Here is a 25,224-nt window from a genome sequence, read left to right as displayed (position 1 = left end):
GTCACATATACACACTCACTGGCCACCTTGAACCCCAGGAAGGCTCTCTAGGAAACCTTCCTGAGCTGGTCCAGGAGCCACAGAAGGCTTTAGGCAGAGATGTGATATGATCAAACCTGCATTTTAGGAAAGCTGATCCAGCAGCACAGATGATGAATTTATAATGGAGATGACAGAGTAGAGATTGGGGAAACATTGAAAAGGCTTTCAACACACAGGGAAGAAATGAGCTTGGATTCTAGTGCAGTGTTTAAGAGTTACTACAGAAATTTGGGGAGAGAATAGTGCCATTCCCTATAGTAGGAAACATAAAGGCCAAAGTTTAAGAATGGATGGAATACAGTGAAACCTTTTACTTTAGGAGGCTCAGATGTCTCTGGAACACCCAGGTGACGACGTCCAATAGGCTGATGAATGTGTACATATATATGTTCATTTTTACAGCTCACAAGACATCTGGGCTGGAGACACAAGTTTGAGTGTTATCAGCTTACAGGGAGTAATTAAAACCATGACTGTGGATGAAGTCACCCAGAGAAAGTGTGAGGCCAGAAAAATCTGTGGGTCCAGGACAGAGCTCTGGGGAGCTCCGACTCCAAACGGGAGAAGGCTTGGACTTGTGAATGTTCTCCCAGGAATAGCGTGTGATGTGAAAGGGGGTGAGGAAAGGGCCCTGGCGATCACCAACATCTACGGAAGAAGGTGCACAGCGAGGAAGAGCGGTTCAGAGGCGCAGGAGAAGCCAGGAAAGGTTGTCACGCGGCAGGAAGTCGGCTACATAAAAGCTACAGACAGGAGACTCCACCCGTTCGATGTGGCAACTAGGAGGCGGCCACGGTGCCCAGAGTGATGTCAGCGGGATGGTGAGTGCGTGAGCCCCCCGCTGTCTAAAAAACTGCAGTTTGAGCAGCTGACCAAACGCAAGGCCCGACAGCTTCCACGCGCGCTGCAAAGCCGCGCATGCGCACTCGGAGGCACCAGCGGGCTAATCACAGGGCTGTGGCCTCTTGGGCGGGGACGGGCGCACGCGCCTCCCGAGCCCGCCTACTCCGCCCACGGCCCCTCCCCGGCCTGCAGAGGGCGCTGCGCCTCGGAGAGCCGGGCGTGGAGCCGCTCTAGCCTACGCCCGGGCTCGGTGGCGGGCGCCGCAGCTCCGCGCGCCCCCCAGACACCTCCCCTCGGCGCAGGTGGGTCCGCCCGCGGGGGGCGGGAGCGCCCGGCATCTGCGGGTGGGCGGGTAGCGGCAGCCCGCGGGCGCGGAGTGGTCCCCGTCGCTCAGGTGCCCTGGCGTGGGTCCGGCCCGGAGGGTCGCGCTGCGGCAAGGCGGCACGGGCGCGAGTGCCGGTCTGGGTGGGCGCCTCCTCCCGGACAAGCGCTGCGCGTCCCGGGACCCGCTCTCGCCGGGGTCCTCGGCACAGGCTCGCGTGCGGCTTCCGGGGACCAGCTGGGGGCGGGGCTAGCGGGCGGGGCTCCCGTGATTGACACTTCTCTCCCCAGGTCTCTCGGGCTTTCTCTGGACCCCTCCCCTGTCCTGAACCCTGAGCCGGCACCATGGTGAGAACCGTCCAGCCCCTCACCTCCGCATGCCCGCGGACCGCGTAGCCTCGCCTCCGTTGCCCTCTGTATAGCTAGGGCTGCGCCGTCGGGGGCTCGGGGGTCTGCCCCTGCGAGGCAGCCTGCACCCCTCCAACCCCGCCCCCGCGATCCTTGTAGCACGGGCGCCTGAAGGTGAAGACCTCGGAAGAGCAGGCGGAGGCCAAAAGGCTAGAGCGGGAGCAGAAGCTGAAGCTCTACCAGTCAGCCACCCAGACTGTCTTCCAGAAGGTGGGGCCCTTAGGGGTAGCCCCTTTTCCAGGTGGCCTCTTAGTATAGCACAGAGGCCAGGAGCTGGGCCTTAGAGTCAGACTGCCTGGATCTATATCTCAGTTCTATGACTTACAAGCTAAGCTGTGCGACCTTGGGCAAGTCCTTGACTTTTTTTAAGTTTCAGTTTGCTCTTCTGTAAAATGGGCCTTACTGCATAAAGTTGTTGTGAAAATTCATTGAGAGGATACCCAGAAGCCCATAAAGCATTCTGCGTGGTACCTATTGTGTAGCATGTGTTTACAGAATATTCAGGAGTTCTGATTATTGCTACTTAACCTCACAGTAGGAGAATGATTTGATCTCTGACCCTGCTGCCTGTCTTCTCAGCGCCAGGCTGGTGAGCTGGATGAATCAGTGCTGGAACTGACAAGCCAGATTCTGGGAGCCAACCCTGACTTTGCCACCCTGTGGAACTGTCGGCGTGAGGTGCTTCAGCGGCTGGAGGCCCAAAAGTGCGTAGGAGTTCAGGGCCCCAGGAAGATGGTGCTGGCCCTGCCCTGCCTGGGTCCAGGGGTAGAGGAAGAATGGGGCAGCCAGGGGTATAGGCAGAGGGTAGTGGAGGGCTGGGTGTAGAAAGGCAGAGGTGAGCTGAGGTTGAGTGCTGGAGGGCCCTGAGTCCCATTTCCCTCTGGGTGCAGGTCCCCCGAGGAGCTGGCAGCTCTGGTGAAGACAGAACTGGGCTTCCTGGAAAGCTGCCTGCGGGTGAATCCCAAGTCCTATGGTACCTGGCACCACCGCTGCTGGCTGCTGGGCCGCCTGCCGGAGCCCAACTGGGCCCGGGAGCTGGAGTTATGTGCCCGCTTCCTCGAGGTTGATGAACGGAACTGTACGTGTCTGCCTGCTGATCTGCCCTACATTCTGGTTACTGGGGCCTCAGGAAGGCCCAGAGTTGGGAGGGATGGCCAGGATGGGCCTGCGAGCTGATGGCAAAGGGGCTGATGGAGACAAACCAATACCCTGTAGAACACACATGGGAGTTTCTTGAGGGCTTCTAAGAGAACTTGAGGGGTTCCAGCTATGGAGCTCCCCTTGCCCTACTTCTGAGATGTGCTGTCACTGTTCCCCTAGTTCACTGCTGGGATTACCGGCGTTTTGTGGCCGCTCAGGCAGCTGTGCCTCCTGCAGAGGAGTTAGCCTTCACTGACAGCCTCATTACCCGAAACTTTTCCAACTACTCCTCTTGGCATTACCGCTCCTGTCTCTTGCCCCAGCTGCACCCCCAGCCAGACTCTGGACCACAGGGACGTCTCCCTGAGGATGTGCTCCTCAAAGGTTAGCAGGGTCAGAGGGTGCTGGGGCAGACTATGGTGCTGTCTTTCCAGCCTTGTTACCTAACCCTGTTCCTGAACCTGCTGCTTGGGCTTATTGAGCACCTACTTTGTGCCTGGCTTTGGGGGTGTGTAAGATTCAGCCCCCGGCTGCAGGGAACACAAGTGTCCAGTGGGAAAGATGCAGCTGCTGTGCAAGGCCAGCAGATAAATGGAACCGAGGGCTGGCAGCACTCCAGGGGGAGGGTGGGATGCTGGGGTGGCCAGGAGCCACCAGGGTCCTGGCCATAGCCCATGCTCCTTGGCCCCTTCAGAACTGGAGCTGGTACAGAACGCCTTCTTCACTGACCCCAATGATCAGAGCGCCTGGTTCTATCACCGCTGGCTCCTGGGAAGAGGTGAGCAGTGGGGAAAGAGGCTGGGTCTTTAGGGTTTTGAAAGAACAGAAGAGGATATAAGGGGAGCTGAGTTTGTGTCTTCCCCAGCTGACCCCCAGGATGCCCTGCGCTGCCTGCACGTGAGCCGAGATGAGGCCTGTCTGACTGTCTCCTTCTCTCGGCCTGTCCTGGTGAGTCCTGCAGCTTTTCCGAGAAAGCATCATGGATGTGGGTCTGGTGCTGTGGGGCTGACAGGTCTGTCTTTGTCCCCTGGGCCAGGTGGGGCCCAGGACAGAGACATTGCTGCTCATGGTGGACGAGTCACCCTTGGCTGTGGAATGGAGGACCCCAGATGGCAGAAACTGGCCTGGCCACGTCTGGGTATCCCAGGATTCGAGGAGCAGAGTGGGGGGAACTGGGGCAGGGCTGGAGTGGGATAGTCAGAAAAGTGGTGAGGCTCAAGCATTTCCTTAACCCAGTGCTCCCAGCTCTGTGACTTGCCCGCCACCTCCCTCAATGACCAGTTGCCCCACCATACATTTCGTGTCATTTGGACAGCAGGCGATGCCCAAAAGGAGTGTGTGCTTTTAAAAGGTAACACAACCTCTGCCCGTTGAGGCAGCACTTTCATCCCTCTCCTGCTCTCACGGGGGCCCCCTTTCTACTACCCATTCTTGTTCTCAGGCCACCAGGAGGGCTGGTGCCGGGACTCAGCCACGGATGAGCAGCTTTTCAGGTGATGACAGAGAAGCACACAGACAAGGGGAGGGGCTCTGGACTCTGGGCATCAGGCAACTGGGCTGGGAGGCTGGGGGCTTGGGCACATGGTCTCAGACTGGATACCAGGGATGACTGGTACCCAGAGTAGACACCATCCCCTCCCCCGCCCTGTCCATCCTCAGGTGTGAGCTGTCAGTGGAGAAGTCCACGGTGCTGCAGTCTGAACTTGAATCCTGTAAGGAGCTGCAGGAGCTGGAGCCTGAGAATAAGTGTGAGGCCCCATTCCCTACCATTCCCTGAGATCCTGCTCTTCTGAGGAGGTCCTTTTCCAGGAGGGCTTCTCGGGGAGAGCAGGAAGGGTCTCAAGAGATGGGAGCACAGGAGGATCTAGAAGAGACAGTCCTTTTCCTCACCATCTCCTCAGGGTGCCTGCTCACCATCATCCTGCTGATGCGGGCACTGGACCCCCTGCTGTATGAGAAAGAGACACTGCAGTATTTCCAGACCCTCAAGGCAAGTCAGGCCTGTGGGAACAGGACAGGGGTTGCAGGAGAGGCCCAGTGAGTGGCAGGAAGACAACTGATGGGCTTTTCTTGTCATCCCCCTCCCCCCCAGGCTGTGGACCCGATGCGGGCAGCGTACCTGGATGACCTGCGCAGCAAGTTCCTGCTAGAGAATAGCTTGCTCAAGATGGAGTACGCCGAGGTGCGCGTGCTGCACCTCGGTCACAAGGTATGGACTGCCTTCTTCCTCCTGACCTGGCCAGCTTTGGTGTCTGCTCCATGGGCTTGAGCTGAGGCACTCTGGCCTCACCGTGCCCCTGGCTTTGGCCTCAGTCTCAGGTGCCTTTCTAGGCTTTGTTCCTAACCAAGATGGCATTCATCTCCCTTCAAGCCTATCCCCCTTCCTCATCTTGCCTTCTGTCACTTGCCCCATCGTTCGTGCTACCCAGTCTCAAATCCTGAGTCAGCAGGGCCTCCTCATGCCACCCTCTTCTCTGGGACCAGTCACATCTTCATTTTTCCCTCCCAGTGAGCCCTCCTTGAAACCCCCACCCCCCGCTCCGATGCTTCTCTCCCTAGAGCAGGCCCCAGCACCCGAAGCTGGGTAACTTCCAGAGATGTTTGACAAACTTCCCGGGCTGTTTTCCTGCTTTGTAGTCTTTCCCAGTCAGTGTTTCCATTGCAGCAGTTTGGTCATATCCTTGCAGCCTTCCACTGCCCCCAGACGGACCCCCCAGACTCAGCAGGTCTGCTTCTGGCAGCGGCTGTGCCTACCCCAGCACCCTCTGCCATCCCCTGTACCTGCCTCCACTCTAGGCTGCCTCCCCCCATCCACCTGCCAGCCACCCCACCCCAGCACTCCCTCATCTGTCCCTTGTCTTTGATGCAGAGCGTGTATTGCTGAGGGTCGTAAGGTAAGCGTCTCACCTGCTCTGTCCTGTCCTCGGCCAGTGCCCCCAAGGGCCTGTGTGGGACCCAGAGGGTAAGTGCCGCGTGAGCAATGGCTGGGGACCCTCCTCCAAGTCTCCCTGGGTGTCTCATCCTCCTCCCTAGGATCTGACGGTACTCTGTCATCTGGAACAGCTGCTCTTGGTCACTCATCTGGACCTGTCACATAATCGTCTCCGAGCCCTGCCCCCTGCCCTGGCTGCCCTGCGCTGCCTTGAGGTAAAGCACTCCTCCACCACTGTCCTGGGTGGTCCTTTTCCCTCTCCTCTCCCTCTGAAGTTGGCCCACCCTCCAAAGAGCTGTCCACATCTTCCCTGCCCCTGCAGGTGATCCCTTGCTTTCTCTGTCCCCGTGACCTGACCTGCCCCCAGCAGCCTTTCCCTTCACTGTAAGCTGATCGCCCTGAGCTCCCCCCTGCTTGCTTACACCAGTCCCAGGCTGACAGCTGCCTGCCCTGCCTTGACTTCCTTGCCCTCCCTGCTCCTCAGGTCCTGCAGGCCAATGATAATGCCATAGAGTCCCTGGACGGTGTCACTAACCTGCCCCGGCTGCAGGAGCTCTCGCTGTGTAACAACCGTATCCTTCCTTCTGAGGGCCCTTCAGACAGTGGGAGGGATGAGGTGCCACGCTGGGAAGGGACAGCCAGCCAGCGGGGTGAGTGGGAAAGGGGGGTCTGGCAGTCTCAACTAGGGAGAGGTAGCCTGGGGCTATGTGGGGCATCGTTGAGTTGCGCTGGTGGTTTTGCCAGGTGGGAGTGACTTCTTCAAGCTGGAGTTCACAAACCAGCGCCCTGCAGATACTCTTGGATAACACATAGTATTTTAAAAATCAAGAAGTTTTGTATTTAAAAAATCTAGAATTCTGATTTTACTTAAAAAAATTAGAGGTTAGGGAGGCCTTGCTCGGTCAGTTGGTAGAGCATATGACTTTTAATCTGAGTCTTGAGTTCAAGCCCAATGTAGGGTGTGAAGTCTACTTAAAAAAAAAAAACAAAAAAAAAAACAAAAACAAAAAGAAAGTTAAAGCAGGCCTTAGTATATATACCACGCCTGCCCGCCTTCTGGGCTTCCTGCCTGGCCCCATGGGCAGGGGTTTGCAGTCTGGAGCCTTACTCCGTCCAGGGAAATGTGCAAGATGCCTGTCAGCCAGACTTCCAGGCAGCAGTCCCCATTCTTGAGGGAAGTTGGTGATGGGCACCCGGGAGCACGTGGGTCTGGGGGAACCTGGCACGCTTTCCTTGACTCTCCTGCCCAAGGCCTCCAGCAGCGCATGGTGCTCCAGCCTCTTGCCTCCTGCCCCAGGCTGGTCCTCCTCAACCTGCAGGGCAACCCCCTGTGCCAAGCAGTGGGCACCTCTGAGTACCTGGCTGAGCTCTTGCCTTTGGTTAACAGCATCCTTGTCTAGGAGACCCTTCTCTGCCCTCGTTCTTTAACTTATTGGGACTGAATAAACAATGGAGAGGCTCCCTCAGGCTGCTACGCTGCTGCTGCCACCGCCACCACCATCACCACCATCACCACCATTCCTTCTGCCATCTGTTCTGGAAGAGAAAGGGAGAGAGTTAGGGTGTGTCAGCTTTCTCTCACACTTTCATCTTATGTCAAATCCAGCTGTTCTTACCACGGGGAACCAAAGTCTCGGTGCTGGGGCAGAATCGGCAAAATCTGAGTTTACCTTCTAGTTGGGGCTGGGACTGGGATTGGGTTTGGGTTCAGGTTCTGGTTGGGGCCGGGCTACAAAGCAGCTGTAAGTCTAATTAGAAGGACTCAGAAAAGTTTTCCCGTGACTCCTGCCCCTTCCAGATACCTTCTGTGCCCTGGCTCATTGACCACAGCTCAGAAAGCCATTCCCATGAGGAGCTGACCAGAGTGTCCATGCTCCACCCACGGGTTACAACAGCATTTGTCCTCTGGAGTAGCATCCTGCGGTTGAAGAGCCCTCAAAAATCCTCCATCTCAGCTGGCCCTCCCAAGTGCTCAGGGATGAGATGGTCAGGCCCATTGTACTAACGAGGAAGCCGCTATTAGGGCATGCCCAAGTTTGCTGGGCTTGCGTGCCGAAGCCCCAGCTCCAGCTGTCTCTGCACCTTGGTCGGGGATTCCAGACTTGTGCCCTTTCTTCCGTGTTGATGCAGAGTGATGGGCAGAGCTTGGCCTCCACACCCAGGCACTGAGCTGGGTGTCTGCTCCCTCCCATGGTGCCCCCCCCACCCCGACTATAAAGCCCTGAGGCACTTGAGTCTCCTGAAGGGAGGAGAGGGGAGCAGCTCAGGGGCTAGGGCACTGAGTCAAAACTGGTTAGGTGGGGAAAGGGAAACAGAAGGGGGAGAGTATGACAGGGCATTTCCCAGCTCTCTGGGAACCTACGGGGGCCCTGCCCCTTCCCATGTTCTTAGTGATGCACAGGCAGGCAACCTCAGCAAAGCCCTTTGGCTGACCCACCTGACACCTGCTTGGAATTTTGATTTGTACTTGTGCGTTCCCTGAGAGTGTTAGAGGTGGAGGTGGACTCCCTGCCAGATCTGTGGCTTGGAGCTGGGCAGGCATAGGTCAGTGCGGGTGTGAAGGGCTCCCTGCCAGGTCCTGGAGCCTCAGTCCCCACTCCCCGAGGCCCCTCCTAGCCCGATGCATCACCAAACTCTGCCCTTCCTCAGCTCTGCTTCCTTGTGTCATCTGGCCCACCCTGTTGTCACTGTCTTCTCTGCAGTGGCCCATGGGCAGAGCTAGGGCAACAGCGGGATGGAGGGAAGAGACCCCAAGCAAAGGGCCCCACCTTCCCAAAGAACTTTCAGGAGAGCCTCCCCAAAGATGCCTGGCCTCCTCTCTGCCTAAGGGCTCTCTCTCAGGGGCATCCCCGGTGTTCTCCGATGCCAGGGTGGAGTTGGGATCCACACAGGGGCAGGTGCCTGGAGCCGGTTGGTCAGGATTTCTGGGAAGAATTCCAGGCTGGAGAATCCTGGACTCCAGCTGACTGCCACCACTCGGTGAGGGGAGGGGGTGTCCTGCAGTCTAGGGAGGGGGCCTCGGTTCCCACCTGTGCCTCAGAGCCAGGGCCTGAGCCTTCACCCAGTTCCCAGGCTGGGGCTGGAAAACAAGAAGCTGCTCCTGCCCCGACTCACCCCCCAGTCCCCAGTCCAGTCCCAAACTTGCAGGGACACAGGAAGCTGGGGGCAGTTCATTCATGCCAGGGGCTGTGAAGCAGCCCGAGGTAGAAGGAAGGACAGGGGTGTGGGGGTGAGAAGATCTGGTAGAGCCGGCAGGTCAGGGGCTGGCCGGTGGAGCCAGTCTGAGGGCCTGGCTGCTGATGTCACCAGTTGGCAGCCTAGGATCCCAGGACTCCCTGGGCAGGACCAGGAAAGGGGGCCTGGGAGTGGGGAACACTGCATAGGGGCGTGGGTGGAAGGCACCCTGGCCCCTTGCCCACGGGCTTCTCAGCCAGGAGAGGGGCCCTTTTTGCACCAGTCTGGCAGGGAGTGGGGTCCATCTGTGGGGCAGGCTCACCAAAGCCTTCCACTTTCCCCTCAGCTTTGAGTCCTGACAGACCTTGGCCCCACCCTGTATCATCACATTTCCACAGTTCCTCGAAATGGGAAAGGGGACGTGCCTAGGTCCCATTTCCTGCCCCTACCTCCAGAGACAGCCCCAAGAGGCCGGCCTTTGTGTGGGGGGATGGAACAATCAGGCTCCCCCTTCTCTGCGCCTCAGCCCCGCCCTCTCCCCCTCATAAACCACGTACCGCCCCGGCCCCACACCTTCCACTTGCCAGCCGCCAGCCCCGTCCCAGCAGTCCCGACCTGGCTGCTGGACTCAGCGCTGCTGTCGCCAGCACCGCCACCAGGTGAGGCTCTGTCGGGGATGGTGGTGCTGAGCCCAGGGGGCCGAGGTCAGGCCCCAGCAAGGTGGGGTGTAGGCCAGCCCGAGCCTGCCAGCCCTGGTCAGGTTCCCAGACACAGAAGCTCTGCGCCCCGGGGACCACGGGCTCCCGCACCTGCAGCACCCCACCACTCCTGCAGCTCTGTGTGGGTGCTTGACCCAATGTGGAGAATGCCAAGGACCCCGAGTCCCACATGTCACCCACCTGTCTTCTGCAAGGAGCCTTGGATGGGGTATCTGCTAAGAATGGGTCCTAGAGGCAGGCAGCTCCTACATCCAAACTGAGTAGCTGTCAGTTTGTCAGATGGTGGGAGCATCTCCCAGGGATGGTCTGTGTTCTGGGTCCTGAGGCTGTGACAAGTGTCCACTCCTTTCTGGGATGGGTCCTTGAGAGCAGGTTTCTCAATGGGGCATCTGGTTTGGTGGATGTCACTGTGGGGGTAGGAGGGAGACGATTTCTCGGCATTGTGGGTAGTTTCTCTAGGTGAACCTGAAAATAATCTTTGGGGAGGATCTCTGGTTGGGTCTGGGGGAATCTCCAGGGCAAAAGATCATCTCAGTCTGCTGGATGGGACTGAGTCAGCTCTCTGGATGGAGGGAGGGCTTCTGTGTGTGCTGCCTGGGGCATTCGAAGTACAGGAGACCTGAGTGAGTGATCAGAGACTCACTGCTTCTTCCACTCAGGCGTGATGGATGGTCCTCGTTCAGATGTGGGCCGCTGGGGCGGGAACCCCTGGCAGCCCCCTACCACACCTTCGCCAGAGCCAGAGCCAGAGCCAGAGCCAGAGAGACGGTCTCGTCGAGGAGGCCGTTCCTTCTGGGCTCGCTGCTGTGGCTGCTGCTCCTGCCGAAACAGGGCAGATGATGACTGGGGACCTGAGCCCCACCGAGACCGAGGGTCTGGCTCTGGGAGGCGAAGACCCGACTCCCGGGGCTCAGATTCCCGCCGGCCTGGCTCCCGGGCCAGCGGTGTGAACGCAGCTGGAGATGGCACCATCCGAGGTGAGGCCCTCCTATCCACCTTCTCTGAGAGCTGAAAGGCCTTAATGGGGCCTGAGACTCATCCTGACATCTCTGGGGGGCCTGGGAGGCTAAGGATGGGGGCTTTGCTGACCTAGTGCCGTGGCCTTGCAGAGGGCATGCTGGTGGTGACTGGTGTGGATCTGCTGAGTTCGCGGTCAGACCAGAATCGCCGAGAGCACCACACAGATGAGTTTGAATACGATGAGTTGATTATACGCCGTGGGCAGCCTTTTCACATGGTTCTGCACTTCTCTCGCCCCTATGAATCCTCTGATCGCGTCGCCCTGGAGCTGCTTATTGGTCAGTGGGGCCTGCAGTGGAAGGGTGAAAGCCCTAGAATTGGGTGGGGGGGAGGAGGAGGCGCTGGCTAGCAGGGCCTCCCAGCTCTGGTATTAGGGTCAAAGGGATATCTTTAAGTTCCTCCCTCACCACACTCCTCACCTCTGCCAGATAAGACAGGTGCAAGCATAGGAGTGTGTTTCAGAGTGCTGGTGTCCCATTTCCCTAAGCTCCCCCTCTTTGAGCCTTCAGGAGCATCTGTCTCAAAATACTTTCTCTTCAGGTGGTCGCTGCAATCAATGTCTTATTTATTGTGGCTTCTGTGTGTCTTTCTCTCTGGGTCTGTTGTCCTTCCCCAGGGTGTGGCTGGCTCTCTCCTCTCTGTCCAACTCTATTTCTCTGTCCCCATGGCCCAGGGCAGGTGCCTCCCTCACCGCGTTGCTTGGTGGCCGTTGACTGCACAGGCTGGTGATTATGCTGCTGCCGGGGGCGGGCGACTCCTCATACCCTTTGATTAGGACCTAGCCTGGCCCACCCCAGCCTCTAATTTCCCAAGTACCCCCATCACCGCCACCAGGGATGCTCTAGGCTCTGGAAGCTACAGCCCCACGGTGTAGGCAGGGTTGGCCTTCGGGATCTGGGCTGCCGTTTCACATGGGGTAGAGGCATCTGGACCCAGCCAGGGTGTCTGTTCCTCCAGCCCAGGCACTGGGACAGTCAGACAGGCGAAGGTGATGGTGGCCTCATCTCTTCTACCCACCCCTGAGTTCAGTGTCAGGAGAACAGGTTTGGGATGTTGGACTGAGGCTCTGCCCTGGCATGCGGGCAAGCATCGGGTGGGGACAGCTGCTCTCAGTGACTGTCACAGACTAAGGTGACGGCCCAACTCAGGGACACACACACACCTGGCTCATTCACATTCTGGGTGGGGCTGGGAGAAGTCTAAGGCTCTGTCTCCTCTCCGAGAGGCCTCACCAGCTAATTGCTGCTTCCCCTACTCCAGGAAACAACCCTGAGGTGGGAAAAGGCACCCACGTGATCATCCCAGTGGGCAAGGGGGGCAGTGGAGGCTGGAAAGCCCAGGTGACCAAGGCCAGTGGGCAGAATCTGAACCTCCGAGTCCACACCTCCCCCAATGCCATCATCGGCAAGTTTCAGTTCACTGTCCGCACACACTCAGAGGCTGGCGAGTTCCAGCTGCCTTTTGACCCCCACAACGAGATCTACATCCTCTTTAATCCTTGGTGCCCAGGTGAGTCTGCTGGAGTCAAGAGCTCGGTGTGGATGGGAAGGTAGGCGGGTCAGAGTTTTCCTCCTAGAATCCTAGGCTAGGTGCCTAGGTGCCTGGCTCTAGGAGAAGCCAGCCTCCTATTGTCCTCGTGAGGGAACACAGGTCCAGCATAGTGGACTGCATGAACTGCATGACAGTTCAAGGTCATGCAGCCTTGCCTCTCCTGGTGAACGGCCCTGGTTCCATCACCTTCCTCCCACCATCTCTATCATGCTCTGTTCTCCCTCCCAGGGAGGAGGTATCAGGCTTGAGGTGTCCCCCCCCCTCCTCTGTGGACAGTAGTCCTGCAGAACTGGCCCAGGGGCAGGTGGCAGGTGGGGCCCAGGCAGAGGGCTAGAGGGGACCAGGCCTGTGTTTTGGGGACATAGAGGACATCGTGTACGTGGACCATGAGGACTGGCGACAGGAGTACGTGCTTAATGAGTCTGGGAGAATCTACTACGGGACTGAAGCACAGATTGGTGAGCGGACCTGGAACTATGGGCAGGTATGGCTGGCCAGGGCCAAGTGTGCTTGCGGGAGTAAAAGGCAGGTGGAGTGGGGTGAGGGGGGTTGCTGGCTAAGGGGTCACCTCTGCTCTCTCTCCCTCCCTCCAGTTTGATCATGGGGTGCTGGATGCTTGCCTGTACATTCTGGACCGGCGGGGCATGCCATATGGAGGCCGTGGGGACCCTGTCAGTGTCTCCCGGGTCATCTCTGCCATGGTGAGCACCCCCGTGTTTCTGAGTGCTATTATGTATCTGCCTCTCGCCTCCCCTGCCCTCTGCTCCTGCCCTTTCTGACTTCTACAGGAACTTAGCCCTATCCTCCTCTTGCAAAGGGTATTATGGGAGGGGTCTCACTCCTTCTCTTTCCTCCTTGTGTGGCGCCACCCCACGCTTCTTGGCTTTGGTCCCAGCTCTTGTGGAATGTAGGGCCAAGCCCAAAACTTGGCACACCCAGGATTCACATTACTGTGTCAGATCTGGTGGGGGGTGGGGGGTGAGGGGGCAAGACTTGATGTCTTTGGGAGGGGCGGGCAGGGCTTAGGCTGCTGGCTAGATCCTGAGGAGTGGTGGCAGGGGCAGGGCTGGGGACCACATGGGAGGTCCTGACCCTCCCCTTCCGCTCCACCCCACTCCATCCTGTCCTGGGCAGGTGAACTCCTTGGATGACAATGGGGTCCTGATTGGAAACTGGTCTGGTGATTACTCTCGAGGCACCAACCCTTCAGCGTGGGTGGGCAGCGTGGAGATCCTACTCAGCTACCTCCGCACTGGCTATTCTGTCCCCTATGGCCAGTGCTGGGTCTTCGCCGGTGTGACCACCACAGGTAGTGGAGGGACTGGGACAGGAGCAGCCTGGGCCCTACACGAAAGAGGGAGGGAATCCAGAGCCCCAACCAGCGGTGACTATAGTGCAGGGACAGATTGAGGGGGTGGTTGGTAGGCTGGCCTTAATTATCATTAATTAGTGTTAACTACTTAGGCCTAGGGGAGAGGAGAGAGAGGGCCAGGCAGGAAAAGGTCGGGCAGGTGTCCTGGCTTCCCCTAACTCCCAGTGCTCCCTGGTCCAAAGGCCTCCTGACCCCTGACCCTGCTTGGGAACCCCAGTGGCCTTGTCCCACTGCTATTCCTCACCTGATACCTCACTCACCTGCCTCCACCCCATCCCTGTGTGGGATGTGAACCCCAACCCTGGCCCTTCCACAGTGCTGCGTTGCCTGGGCCTGGCTACCCGCACTGTCACCAACTTCAACTCGGCACATGACACAGACACATCCCTCACCATGGACATCTACTTTGACGAGAACATGAAGCCCCTGGAGCACCTGAACCATGATTCTGTTTGGTGAGGCTGGGGCCAGGGCTGGGCCGCCCATCCCTGTTGAGGGATGGTCACCCCTAACACCTGGATGTGGAGAGGACACGGGGGAGGCCCTGAGCAGGTGGCTCAGACCCAGCCGCTCCCTGTGTCCATCTAGGAACTTCCACGTGTGGAATGACTGCTGGATGAAGAGGCCAGACCTGCCCTCTGGCTTTGACGGGTGGCAAGTGGTAGACGCCACGCCCCAGGAGACCAGCAGCGGTGAGCCGGGGTCCTGCCTTCTCCTGTGCCCCACCGTGGCCCCATGCCCGTCTCCCAGCCTGAGGGACAGACCCCGGGGGTCAGTGCCAGTCTGGCCTACAGAGCCAGGCCCTTTCACCCCTATGTTTCTGTAAACAGGCTTACTGGCAGCATCACTGATTGGACTTTAGCTGATTTTCACCTTTCTGTGTAACTCTTTGCCTAGATTTTCTTTATTTATGATTTATTATGATTGCTATATTGAGATGGCTCAAAAGTCAAAAGATTCAAGAGAGTTCAGTGAGAGGTTTCCCTCCCTAAGACACCCACGCTTCTCATTTGCTTTTTTGCTTACATATCCCAGAGATAATTAATTGAAGGATCCTTTGATTTATGTATAGTTTTAAAGCTAGAAAGGTCATTATAATAAGTAATACATGCCTGCAAGGAGGGAAAGAGTATAGAATTGAATAACACAAAATGTAAAATTTTCCCTATTCTCTCAGGACGCTTTTGTTTTGTTTTGTGTAAATGTCTAGGTCCCATCCCAGACCTGACACATCAGGCACTCCAGGGATAGACTGATGTGAAGAGTCTATGTTTCTGAAAGTCTGAAAATTCCCCTGGTGATGCTGAAGATCAGCTGGGATGGGGACCACTGCAAGCCTTTGTGGGACCCATGGGTACTGCTAGCCCAGAGAAGTGGAGTGGCTCTCACTAGGGCACAGAGCATTAGGTCAGCGGCAGAGCCCCTCCCGTCCCTGACTCCCTCCCTTCACACATTCTCACTTTCACCCAAGTTCCCCTCTTGACTGTTTCGTTGCTCATTTTACGTTGTATGCATAGTATGGAATGAAACCAGGGTTCAAATAGTTCGAAGAAGAAAATAGCCCCCATTACCCAGCCCTCAGAAATCATCGCTGACAACATCACCTTTTCCCCAGTGCACACATTTCTGCAAAAACTAGACCTGCTATCCACTCTATTCTCAAATAGCCCTCCCTTCCCGCCTCAACATTCCAGCTCCAGGCAGCCAGACTGTGCTCCCTGCTGCCTTCTTCCCCACCTCTCCCTTCTTCTGGGTTTGTCTTGATGCAGGATGGTCCTGACCTCGGGGGGTCACAGACAGCCAACATCCAGCTTCAGACAGTGGAGGAAGGATGTGCTGATGATTTGGTTATCAAGGCAGGCTTGTCCCACATTTAGCCCCGCCCTGGTTGGCTGAGGCCCAAATCGACCTGAGCTCTTCCTTGTGCTACTTCCCTGGGTTGGACCAGGTGGCACCTGCCCCTGAGGCAGTGGGCACTGCACCTGGCTGGGTGGGCCTCTCCCCAGGATCACAGGGTCCCCTTGGCCTCCTTGGATCTTTCACTTCTGTCCTGCTCCCCCAGGGATCTTCTGCTGTGGCCCCTGCTCTGTGGAATCCATCAAGAATGGCCTAGTCTACATGAAGTATGACACACCCTTCATTTTTGCCGAGGTGAGGGCCATGCTCCAGATGCTTTCTTGGGCTGTCTGGTAGAACCACAGCACTGGTGTCAGGCCTGGGCTCTCTGGTCCTGATTTCACTGCTGACTGACTAGCTGTGTGACCTTGGGCAAGTCACTTATTCTAGAGTCTAGGTTTCCTCAACTGTAAAAGGGTGATAATAATGGCTGCTGTGCTTCCTGTACTCAGGATCAAAAGAAATAATGGGTACGAACCTGCTTTATAAGTTGTAAAGTCCGTGAAGGAGCATAAGGGATTACTGTTATTAATGCTAAAACGCACTGCAAGGACCCTCCCAGTTTCTTCTCTGCTCTCTGGCTTCATCTGGCTCAGCTTGGAAAGTCTCCCGGTTTGGCTGTGCCAGGAAGTTCCCAACCTTTGGATCCTGCCCTCCCTCCTGCTGGAGGTCAGGAGAAGGCAGCTGGGGGTTAGGCCTACACTCAGACCCTCTGGCCTGCTCATTCTTGGCTTCCACCCCCTACACTCCCCCAACAGGTCAACAGTGACAAAGTTTACTGGCAGCGACAGGACGATGGCAGCTTCAAGATCGTGTATGTGGAAGAGAAGGCCATTGGCACGCTCATTGTCACAAAAGCTGTTGGATCCAACATGCAGGACGATGTCACCCACATCTATAAACACCCAGAAGGTACCATCCTTCCAGCCTCATCAACTCTGGCCTATACCAAGGGTTTCCACTGAGCACGTGCCCACCCCGGAAGTGGCTATAACCTCACCTTGACCCTTAACCCCCAGGCTCAGAAGCAGAGCGCAAGGCGGTGGAGACAGCAGCTGCGCATGGCAGCAAACCCAACGTGTACACCAACCGCGACTCGGCTGAGGATGTGGCCCTGCAGGTGGAGGCCCAAGACGCAGTGATGGGGCAGGACCTGACAGTCTCCGTAGTGCTGACCAATCGCGGCAGCAGCACCCGCACTGTGAAGCTGCATCTCTACCTCTCAGTCACCTTCTACACTGGTGTTACAGGGCCTGTCTTCAAGGAGAGCAAGAAGGAAGTGGTGCTCGCGCCAGGGGCCAGTAAGTGCTTCTTCCCCAGCCCTGCCCCACTGATGGCCAGGCATCCCATGGCCATGGGCCTGGAGACCCCAGGAGGCCGTGCCTGTGTAAGCAGGTCCTGGTGACACCTTGAGTCTCCTCCCCAGCGGAACGCGTGTCCATGCCTGTGGCCTACAAGGAATACCGGCCCCAACTCGTAGACCAGGGGTCCATGCTGCTCAATGTCTCAGGCCACGTCAAGGAGAATGGACAGGTGCTGGCCAAACAGCATACCTTCCGTCTGCGCACCCCAGATCTCTCCCTCACAGTGAGTGCTGGTTGCTGGATGTGCGGGAGGCTCTAGGGCTGAGGGAAATACTAGGGGAAGGGGCGAGAGCAGTAAGCTGGGAGAGGCCTGGTCTGGCGAGCAGTTCCAGGAGAAGGAGGTCAGAGACTGGCTTTGGGCTCTTGGGCCTGTTTCCTCATCTGTAAAATTGGATCTCATATTCTCAACCCTGCAGAAGCTTTGGTGGGGGAGCAGGTTGGAGTTGCTTCTCTGGCTTTTGTGGAGCCCCATTTCTCTCAGTGACAGAAATGTGGGACTTGGGGAGGTTTGGATGCAGAGAGTTTTCCCTTGTATGGTGGAGTGTGTGGTTCCACTGTATCTGGCGGGGGTCTCTGATGTGGAGGTGGGCCTCTTTTTCTCCTAGTTATTGGGGGCAGCTGTGGTTGGCCAGGAGTGCGAAGTACAGATTGTCTTCAAGAACCCCTTGCCTGTCACCCTCACCAATGTCGTCTTCCGGCTTGAGGGCTCCGGGCTACAGAGACCCAAGATCCTCAATGTGGGGTGAGTCTCGCCTCTCCCCTGCCCCTATCCTTTCCTGCCTCCCAGACTGCCCCGGGTCCCACACTGCTTTCTCTCTTGGTCAGGACAGTAGTCAGCCAGGACCCAGTAGGGCCAGCCAGCAATACCTCCTGACCCAGTTCAGGGCCAACAGCATTTAAGGAGACCTGCCCTGTGCCTACGGCTGGGCTGGTCCTTCCTCACTAGGGAGCCAACACTTCACTTAGGAATCTTAGCAACTCATCACCAACACGTGCCCAGCACTCAGGAACCGACTGGGCACTTGAGGATCATTATCTCCTTTGCAGACCACAAAAAACCTTTAAAGTACAGTCACGATCATCATGTGATTAAAAGCAAAGCTTTGGGATCCTGAAGACTTGGGTTCAAGTCCTAGCTCCAGCACTCACTGGCTCTGTGCCCTGGAGCAGATGACTTGTCTCTTTTAAGTCTATTTTCTTACCTGGAAAGTGGGGGGTGATAACTGTTCCGGCTCCAAAGGTGGCTGGGAGAGCTGGGTGAGATACTCATGGAAAGTAGTGTCAGCCTTGGCACACAGCATGAGCCTCTATTGGCCATTCTTATTTTTAAGTATGGCCACCATCACCCCCACTTTGCGATAGGGAAGCTGGCAGCCATCCCTCACAAGGTCTCCCAGCCCAGAAGGGGCGGACTGTGCTCTTCCCACCAGGGCACATCCGACAGGCAGGCTCTCAAGCCTATTGCTTCGTTTGTGCCATGAGGGCTGAGCAGCAGCTCCCAAGGAGAGGGCCTTGTGCCTCAGGCCCTCCACCTGCCCCCCTGGGCCACCCTCCACCCTGCCCCGGCCAGGCGAGGCTCTGAATGCAGTGAGGACACACTGAGGGCTTGTGTCCCTGGGCCTGTGCTGTCCTCTCTGACATAGACCCACACATGCTGGTGTGTCCCTCCCTGGAATAGCACAGAGGGAAAGCAGAGAAGGCCAGAGGCTGACCTTTAAATCAGACTTCTGGGGACAGGGGCAGGTACTTTCCTCTTTTGACAAAGAGTGCCTGAGGGAAAGGGGTGGCCCCTATGGAGGAGCTGGGTGGGGAAGCAGAGGGTCCCTGCCCACCCTGCCCATTCCTTGACTGGACACACAGTAGGCTCTGCCTGCTGGCGGCTCCCGCTTTTGCCAACAGACCAAAGCTGAAAAGTTGCCTTCTTGATCTTTGCCCCAGCCTTGACCCTGGATGATGCGATATGCCACAAAGGAGTGCTTTCCCCATTTTGCCCTACGTGGGTCTCTGTCACCTTAGAGAGTGCAGTCTGGGGCTCCCAGGTAGCTCACCCTACAGGCATCTCTCACCTGCAGATGAGGTCCCCCTGTTCCAAGGGAACCCCGAGCTGGAGTCCCCTCAGCACCTCCACCAGACTTTTGATTCTTGCCCCTGCCTAGGAGTAAAGAGATGTGCTGAGCATGGGAAGATCCAGCCCCTCTCTTTAGCTGTGGGGCTTCTGTGAGCCTCCCCTTAACCCCTGCCTTTAAAGGCCCCAGTCTTCCCTCCAGTAAACAAGAGGGTTGGATGATGGTTTCTCAAGGCAGGTCCTCCCTGGACATTCTTTGGCTCCTCACTACTTCGAACGCAGTGTGGGGTCTACAGAACAATTGAGAACTCCAAGGGGGAGGTCCCTGTGCGGGTGGTTCAGATATATTAGATTCCAAGACGGGTGCTACTTTGCTCTTGTTGGCACATCAAAAGCCGTGGAATGGAAACCCATTAAGCATAAGGTGTGCCACCCAGTGGGGTGACTGGCCACTTAATAAACATTCCAGACTTACTCCTCCAGGTGGCTGTTGTCACCGCCAAACCAGTCACCAGGGGAGGCTGGAAGTCTGTTCCAAACTCTTCTGGGGGATTTCCCTCGCAGCCTGAATCATAGTCTCTAGAATGTCTTTAGAGGGGCCTTCTGGGGCAGGTTTGACTTTGGGGAAACAGTCCGAAGCCATTTAGAGCAAAGACTAATTAATAAGGCAAGTGGACAAGGGGGTAATAGTGCTTTTTTCCATCAAAAATAGTGTTCTTTTCCATCCTCCTTGGCTGTAAAGGAGGAACAGGGTGTCTATGGGGCATTGAGGGGAGAGGGACAGAGAGAGACTAGACTGGGTGCACATGATGTACCTGTGGATTTCGGTGGCTCTGAAGAAAACTCTGAGAGTTTTTAAAAATGTTTCAAGCCTTGGCAACATGGTTGAACAAGTACATAATTGAAGGACAGTGCTCATTTGGATGTCTAATTCCTGGTGTCCTTGTCAGAGAGTTGGTTTCATTGACTGCACTCAGTTTCAGGCACATTCCAGCCATAGCAGGTGATGTGCTTGCAGACGTGGGTGTGGCAAGGTCACAGCTGACCCAAAGGCCAGGACTGGGAGGGGTCTTGACATTGCTAGCTGGAAGCTGGAAAGCAACTTCTCTTGGAAATAATGGTGCAAGTAAAGGCTTTGTTCTGAGATAGTACAGTTTGATTCTAGTCTGAATGAAGTAGACTTTGGAAGGCTGGCCTGAGCCTAAACAACTTGCAGCTTGTATTCATGGAAAAGTAGACACAAGTTAAAAATGCAGATTTGCAACCAGCCACAGCATAGCCTACCTATGAAGTTATAGATGTAATGTCCAGTTATATATTATGATAAGTCTGGATATGAGGTCTGTAACTTAACAGGTAGATCATATCTCTCTCCCCACCTTCCACTTCTTCCCTCCTTCTTTCATGGAGCTTAGAGGCATCTGCAAGACCATCTGATCCTGCCCCTCATTTTACATTCATTCCCGTTTTACAGACCAGAAAGTGAGAATTGGAGAAGTTTAGTAACTTGTAAACCACGCAGCTAACAGTGGTAGAAGAAAAGAGTACAGGTGGTCCAGAGAAGCCCTTTGGAAGCAGGTTCCAAGCTGAATGTTTTGCCCCAAGGAGAGCTCATCTTTGAAATTGGGGTGGTGGTGCCTTCTCTTGGAGGACTGAGGTGTCTGCACAGAGTCAGGCTCCAAAGAAGATCCCCAGGGTGGGCTTGGGTTGAAGAGAGGGCTGGAGGCAAGGGTTCGGGGCAGAGGCAGGGGAGGACAGATGCTAACAGACACAAGCAGGCATGATGGAAATGCAATTGTGTTCAGTGTGTAAAGCGCACAAGCAGACTGCTGTGGGAGCTCAGGGCAGGATGAGGTTCATTTCCAAGGGCAGGAGGTGCTCAAGGGAGCCCTCACTGAGGGGGTGGCGTGAGCGGGGCCTGGAACCAGCCCAGGAGCAGAGCACAAAAACAGAGTGAGTTCAGGGAGGGGAAGGAGCTGGCTGTCAGGGCTGGTGGGCAGGAGGAATGGTGGAGGGTGATGAGGCTGCACAGGCAGGGCTGAGTCAGAGAGCCTGTGTGTCGGGTTAGGGAGCTGCAGTCTCATCCCATAAGCACCAAGGAAGCCAAGCCCTCGAAGAGTTCAGTTCACTTCCAAGTGACTAGAGACTAGAGTAGAAAAATAAGAGAACATAGGAGGCAAGGAGGCCAGTTAGAAGGTTGGTGAAATTGTGACTCCCAGAGGGATGGTCTGGGACTAGATTTCCAGAGGTCCATGAAGAAGGGAGAAAATGAAGATGCTGTAGTATGTGTGTGGAGAAAATGAAGACGTTGTAGTATGTGTGTGCACACAGACACACGTATATTTGTCTCTCACAAGCACACAGGTGTTTGTCACTTTAAAGATGCCACTTGTCTGCTCTTGGGGAGAATTTTTCTTTTTCTCTGAGATAGCATCTTTTCAATGTTTTGGGGTATTAAAAATGTGCCTTCTGGTTTGGAAAGATGATCATAGCAGAGGATAATTTTTTTCCACTTTCTTTCTTGGCAAAACTGAAATTATTTGGCAATACTGTGTTGAGCCCCAGAGTCTTGTGTTTTGTTTTGTTTTTTTGAAGATTTTACTTATTTGAGAGAGAGAGAGAGAGAGAGAGAAAGCAAGAGAGCACAAGCAGGGGGAGGGGCAGAGGGAGAGGGAGAAGCAGACTCCCCACTGAACAGGAAGCCTGACTTGGGGCTGTATCCCAGGATCCCAGGAACATGACCTGAGCTGAGGGCAGATGCTTAACCAACTGAACCACCCAGGTGTCCCCAAAGTCTTGTTTTGAAGTTTCCTTCATCCTGGAAACCCCAGATGGCTTAGGAATGGATGGTGTGGTTAGGGCAGGAGCACTGGTGATAGAGAGGTGAGGGAGACAAGACAGCAGTCTCTGTCCAGGTGTTTCTGAGGGGGTGGTAGAAGAGTCCCAGGATGACCAGAAGATTCCCAGCTTAGGCAGCTGGGAGAGTGGCTGCTGACCGGCTATGCAAAGGCAAAGGCCAGGAGGCCTTGGGGCTTAGGCTTTGTCCTGGCTGTGGGTATGGGGGTTCCAGCTGAGCCCAGAAATGCCAGAAGGGCTCCATCTCCTGCTCCTTCTTTCCTGGCTGGCCCATCATTCCTTCCTCCAAACTCTACCGCCAGTCACTCCAGGCCTATGACCCTGTCTCTCCCCACAGGGACATTGGGGGCAACGAGACAGTGACACTACACCAGAAGTTTGTGCCTGTGCGGCCAGGCCCCCGCCAGCTCATCGCCAGCTTGGACAGCCCACAGCTCTCCCAGGTGCATGGTGTCATCCAGGTGGACGTGGCTCCAGCCCCTGGGGGTGGGGGCTTCTTTTCAAATGCTGGAGGCAATAGTCCCTTGGGGGAGACCATCCCTATGGCATCTCGAGGTGGGGCTTAGCCCCTGGCCGGGAGCAATGGGACTGGAGTCAGATGAACAAGGACATTGCCTCAAGTGCACAAGTGCACTCAAGTGCCCACTGCACAGCTGCTCCCCAAAGGATCAGGTGGGGAGGCCACGGCATCTGGGGAGGGAGCCAATCTTCACTTGCACAGGGCAGCACAGATGCTAATAAACTTTTTTAATGAACTGTTTTTAATGAAACTGTCCATCCATTTGTGAGTTCATGGCAGGCCAAGGAGTGTGGACTCACAGTCTGTCCTGGGGATGCAGGTGGCATTTCTGGCACCCCTGGTTCTGAGAAGTCTGGCTGACAAGTTAAGCGATGATACCAGCTCAGCAGTTCTTGAGATAGTGCCTGCTTAGCGTCAGGACAACCTTGAGTGTTTGACTCAAGGCACCCCCCCCAGCCCCCCCAGGGTTCATCTACTGACCAAAACCCTTTGGCAGCCCCCTGGAGTGGGGTTGGACTGCCTCCCTTCCATGGCATCTACAGTAGGAGTGAAGGATCTAAACTGCCTTTTGTAGATACGTATTTGAGGTACAGATAGTCTGGAGTTCTCTCTGAACAGCAAAAACCACTTTCCAATATTTATTTTCAAATGTCCTCTTCTGAGAGTTTTCACAAAAGTAATACATGTTCAATGTTGAGAATTGAGAAAATATAGAAAATTGTAAAGAAGAAAAGAAGCCTCAAACACCACCAGGTATGGAAATTAGCTGTTAATGTTGCATTTCATATGCTGTTTCCTACCCACCCCACCCCCCCATGCAATCTGGGGTGAGCATTTTCTTACAGCAGTAAATATTCTCCCAAACCTCATGTTTACACTGGATAGTAGTCTTGGCTTCCAGGCCATCCTCATGGCCTGCTCAGCCCCGGTGTGTTAGAGTGTCTCAGGCCTTCACCCAGGAGCTCCCCTACCTGGCTACACTCTGCCGTGGCGAGCCCTGCCAAGTCTCATGATTTTAAGGACTACTGGGTCCCCAGATTGTATCTGTTTTCTTTGGACTTCAGTACTTGCTTATCTACTGCTCTCTCAGCATGTCTACTGGATATCTCATAGACGCCCCATGTATTGTGTCCAAGATTGAATTCCTGACTTCCTCTAGCATATCCTCCCACGGGCTTCCCTCTATCAGCAAATGGCAACTCCATCTTTCCAGGTTTCATGGGCCCCAAAGCTTGGGGTCATTCTTGACTTCTCTTACATCCCATATTGATTCTATCAGTGAATCTTGACGGTCTGTCTCCCGTACAGAGATGTCCAGCATCTTCCACTACCAGCTACTAGAGCTGCCTTCAGCTCTCACCTGGATTGCTCCCCAGCCTCCTGATCACTTCCCCCACTTTCACTCTTGCCCTCTAATCCTCTGCTCTGCATGTAGCAGCCAGAATGGCCAGGTAAATCTAATTGAGTCAGTCCTCCGCTCAAAACCTTCTACAGGCCTGGCCCCTGCTTTTCCTCCTGGAGGAGCACAGCCCCCAGCCTACAAGGCCAGCTCCTCCCTGTTATTCAGGTCTTAGCTCAGGCTACCTCCTCAGGGAGCTCTTCCCTGGCCCTCAATCTGATTTGTTTTCCTGCCCCCTGGTCTCTTTAGCTTTTGTCATCCTATCTTTTTTCATGTCCTGCCTAGCACTCATTGTTTGACATTGGAGTATTTATTAAATTGTCTCCTTTCTCCGAAATGTGAGTTCTGTAAGAACCGAGACCTTCTGTGTCTTGTTCACACCCTGGTCCCAGGCCCTAGAATGGGGCCTAGGGCTGAGTGGCATAAGAGATGTTTGCTTCTTGGGACGCCTGGGTGGCTCAGTGGTTGAGCAACTGCCTTTGGCCCAGGGTGTGATCCTGGAGTCCTGGATCAAGTCCCACATCGGGCTTCCTGCAAGGAGCCTGCTTCTCCCTCTGCCTGTGTCTCTGCCTCTCTCTCTGTGTCTCTCATGAATAAATAAATAATCTTAAAAAAAAAAAAAAAAGAGAGATGTTTGCTTCTTACAATTTAAAGGCAACAGCTCGGGGCACCTGGGTGGCTCAGTGGTTGAGCGTCTGCCTTTGGTTCAGGTCATGATCCCAGGGTCCTGGGATGGAGCCCCCTGTTGGGCTTACAGCTCAGTAAGGAGCCTGCCTCTCCCTCCACCTCTGCCCCTCTCCGTGCTTGTGCTCTCTCTCTCTCCTGCAAATAAATACTTCTTTTCTTTTCTTTTCTTTTCTTTTCTTTTCTTTTTTTTTTCTTTTCTTTTCTCTTCCTTTTTTTTCTTTCTAGATTTACTTATTCATGAGAGACACAGAGAGAGAGAGAGGCAGACACAGATAGAGGGAGAAGCAGGCTCCGTGCAGGAAGCCTGATGTGGAACTCGATCCTAGGACCCCGGGATCACAACCTGAGCCAAAGGCAGATGCTCAATCACTGAGCCACCCAGGTACCCCACAAACAAATAAAGTCTTTAAAAAAAAAAAAAGAAGAGTCAAATGTTCAACCAACTGAGCCACCTGGGCACCCTCCCTTTTTCTTTCTAAATAAACAGAAGATAGTTTTGGTTTTAAGAAATCCACTAGAGTTGCCCTCTTGGTTGCTGCTGCTGGACTGATGAAGCAGTCATTGTCTGAGAGTCTTGGTGACCTGTTTCGGTTCTCCTGGGACACCTGGTATACAAAGTTGATCACTAGGGAGGTGGTATATTCTTTGCATCAGTAGCTCAGGGTTTCCTGAGTGTAAAGAACCAGTATTCTCTTTAATTCCTTCTGCCCCAAGATTTAAAGTTGGGGTCACTAGTGTGGACTCTGGTAGCTTCAACTGAGGCCTGACAGGAGGGAAGGGGACCATCCTAGGCTTGAGGGTCCCTGAACCCCCGCCAAGTGGGTTTGATTTGGCCAAGCCTATGGCTAATGCTAGAAGCTCCTGCAGCCCCTTGGCTCAGGGAGCAAAGGCTGGACCTGGGTGTCGAAGCCTGGC

The 25,224-nt window shown here is 55.4% G+C and overlaps 2 protein-coding genes across 8 annotated transcripts; both read left to right on the top strand.

Moving 5' to 3' along the window:
- Positions 1-744: 744 nt before the first annotated feature.
- Positions 745-7,152, top strand: RABGGTA (Rab geranylgeranyltransferase subunit alpha). 5 transcript variants are annotated; one of them, XM_049113014.1, is made up of 17 exons: positions 745-863; positions 1,498-1,554; positions 1,714-1,824; positions 2,194-2,318; positions 2,505-2,692; positions 2,935-3,138; positions 3,449-3,532; positions 3,620-3,702; positions 3,791-3,892; positions 4,000-4,105; positions 4,196-4,247; positions 4,414-4,502; positions 4,656-4,744; positions 4,847-4,963; positions 5,788-5,901; positions 6,171-6,258; positions 6,938-7,152. In XM_049113014.1, the coding sequence occupies exons 2-17, from the start codon at positions 1,552-1,554 to the stop codon at positions 7,084-7,086; spliced, it is 1,704 nt and encodes a 567-aa protein (XP_048968971.1). In that variant the 5' UTR covers positions 745-863; positions 1,498-1,551; the 3' UTR covers positions 7,087-7,152. The 5 variants fall into 5 exon arrangements, with proteins under 5 accessions (XP_048968971.1, XP_048968972.1, XP_025298806.1 ...); XM_025443021.3 differs by lacking the exon at positions 745-863 and adding an exon at positions 1,035-1,187; XM_025443022.2 differs by lacking the exon at positions 745-863 and adding an exon at positions 1,184-1,279.
- TGM1 (transglutaminase 1) lies at positions 7,110-22,473 on the top strand. 3 transcript variants are annotated; one of them, XM_025443013.2, is made up of 15 exons: positions 7,110-7,248; positions 10,239-10,556; positions 10,689-10,877; positions 11,860-12,108; positions 12,516-12,634; positions 12,744-12,851; positions 13,285-13,459; positions 13,839-13,977; positions 14,111-14,214; positions 15,585-15,673; positions 16,177-16,330; positions 16,438-16,719; positions 16,845-17,005; positions 17,388-17,524; positions 22,041-22,473. In XM_025443013.2, the coding sequence occupies exons 2-15, from the start codon at positions 10,244-10,246 to the stop codon at positions 22,267-22,269; spliced, it is 2,448 nt and encodes an 815-aa protein (XP_025298798.1). In that variant the 5' UTR covers positions 7,110-7,248; positions 10,239-10,243; the 3' UTR covers positions 22,270-22,473. The 3 variants fall into 3 exon arrangements, with proteins under 3 accessions (XP_025298798.1, XP_035575615.1, XP_025298797.1); XM_025443012.3 differs by lacking the exon at positions 7,110-7,248 and adding an exon at positions 8,698-9,519; XM_035719722.2 differs by lacking the exons at positions 7,110-7,248; positions 11,860-12,108 and adding an exon at positions 8,693-9,519.
- Positions 22,474-25,224: the final 2,751 nt, after the last annotated feature.

This window comes from Canis lupus, chromosome 8 (assembly GCF_003254725.2).
Source record: "Canis lupus dingo isolate Sandy chromosome 8, ASM325472v2, whole genome shotgun sequence".
In the NCBI taxonomy this organism is placed as follows: Eukaryota; Metazoa; Chordata; class Mammalia; order Carnivora; family Canidae; genus Canis; species Canis lupus.
Note: the sequence above shows the minus strand (reverse complement) of the source record. Positions and strands in the feature narration are given on the sequence as shown.

What these genes read in the sequence shown, in the direction of transcription:
- RABGGTA (XM_049113014.1), top strand. An exon ending in GCTGGAGCCTGAGAATAAGT is followed by an intron (nt 4,503 to 4,655) that starts GTGAGGCCCCAT and finishes CCATCTCCTCAG; the next exon opens with GGTGCCTGCTCACCATCATC. An exon ending in GCTCTCGCTGTGTAACAACC is followed by an intron (nt 6,259 to 6,937) that starts GTATCCTTCCTT and finishes CTCCTGCCCAAG; the next exon opens with GCCTCCAGCAGCGCATGGTG.
- TGM1 (XM_025443012.3), top strand. Translation starts at nt 9,351, where the DNA reads ATGGAACAATCAGGCTCCCCCTTCTCTGCGCCTCAGCCCCGCCCTCTC. An exon ending in CGCCCTGGAGCTGCTTATTG is followed by an intron (nt 10,878 to 11,859) that starts GTCAGTGGGGCC and finishes CCCCTACTCCAG; the next exon opens with GAAACAACCCTGAGGTGGGA. An exon ending in CTGAACCATGATTCTGTTTG is followed by an intron (nt 13,978 to 14,110) that starts GTGAGGCTGGGG and finishes GTGTCCATCTAG; the next exon opens with GAACTTCCACGTGTGGAATG.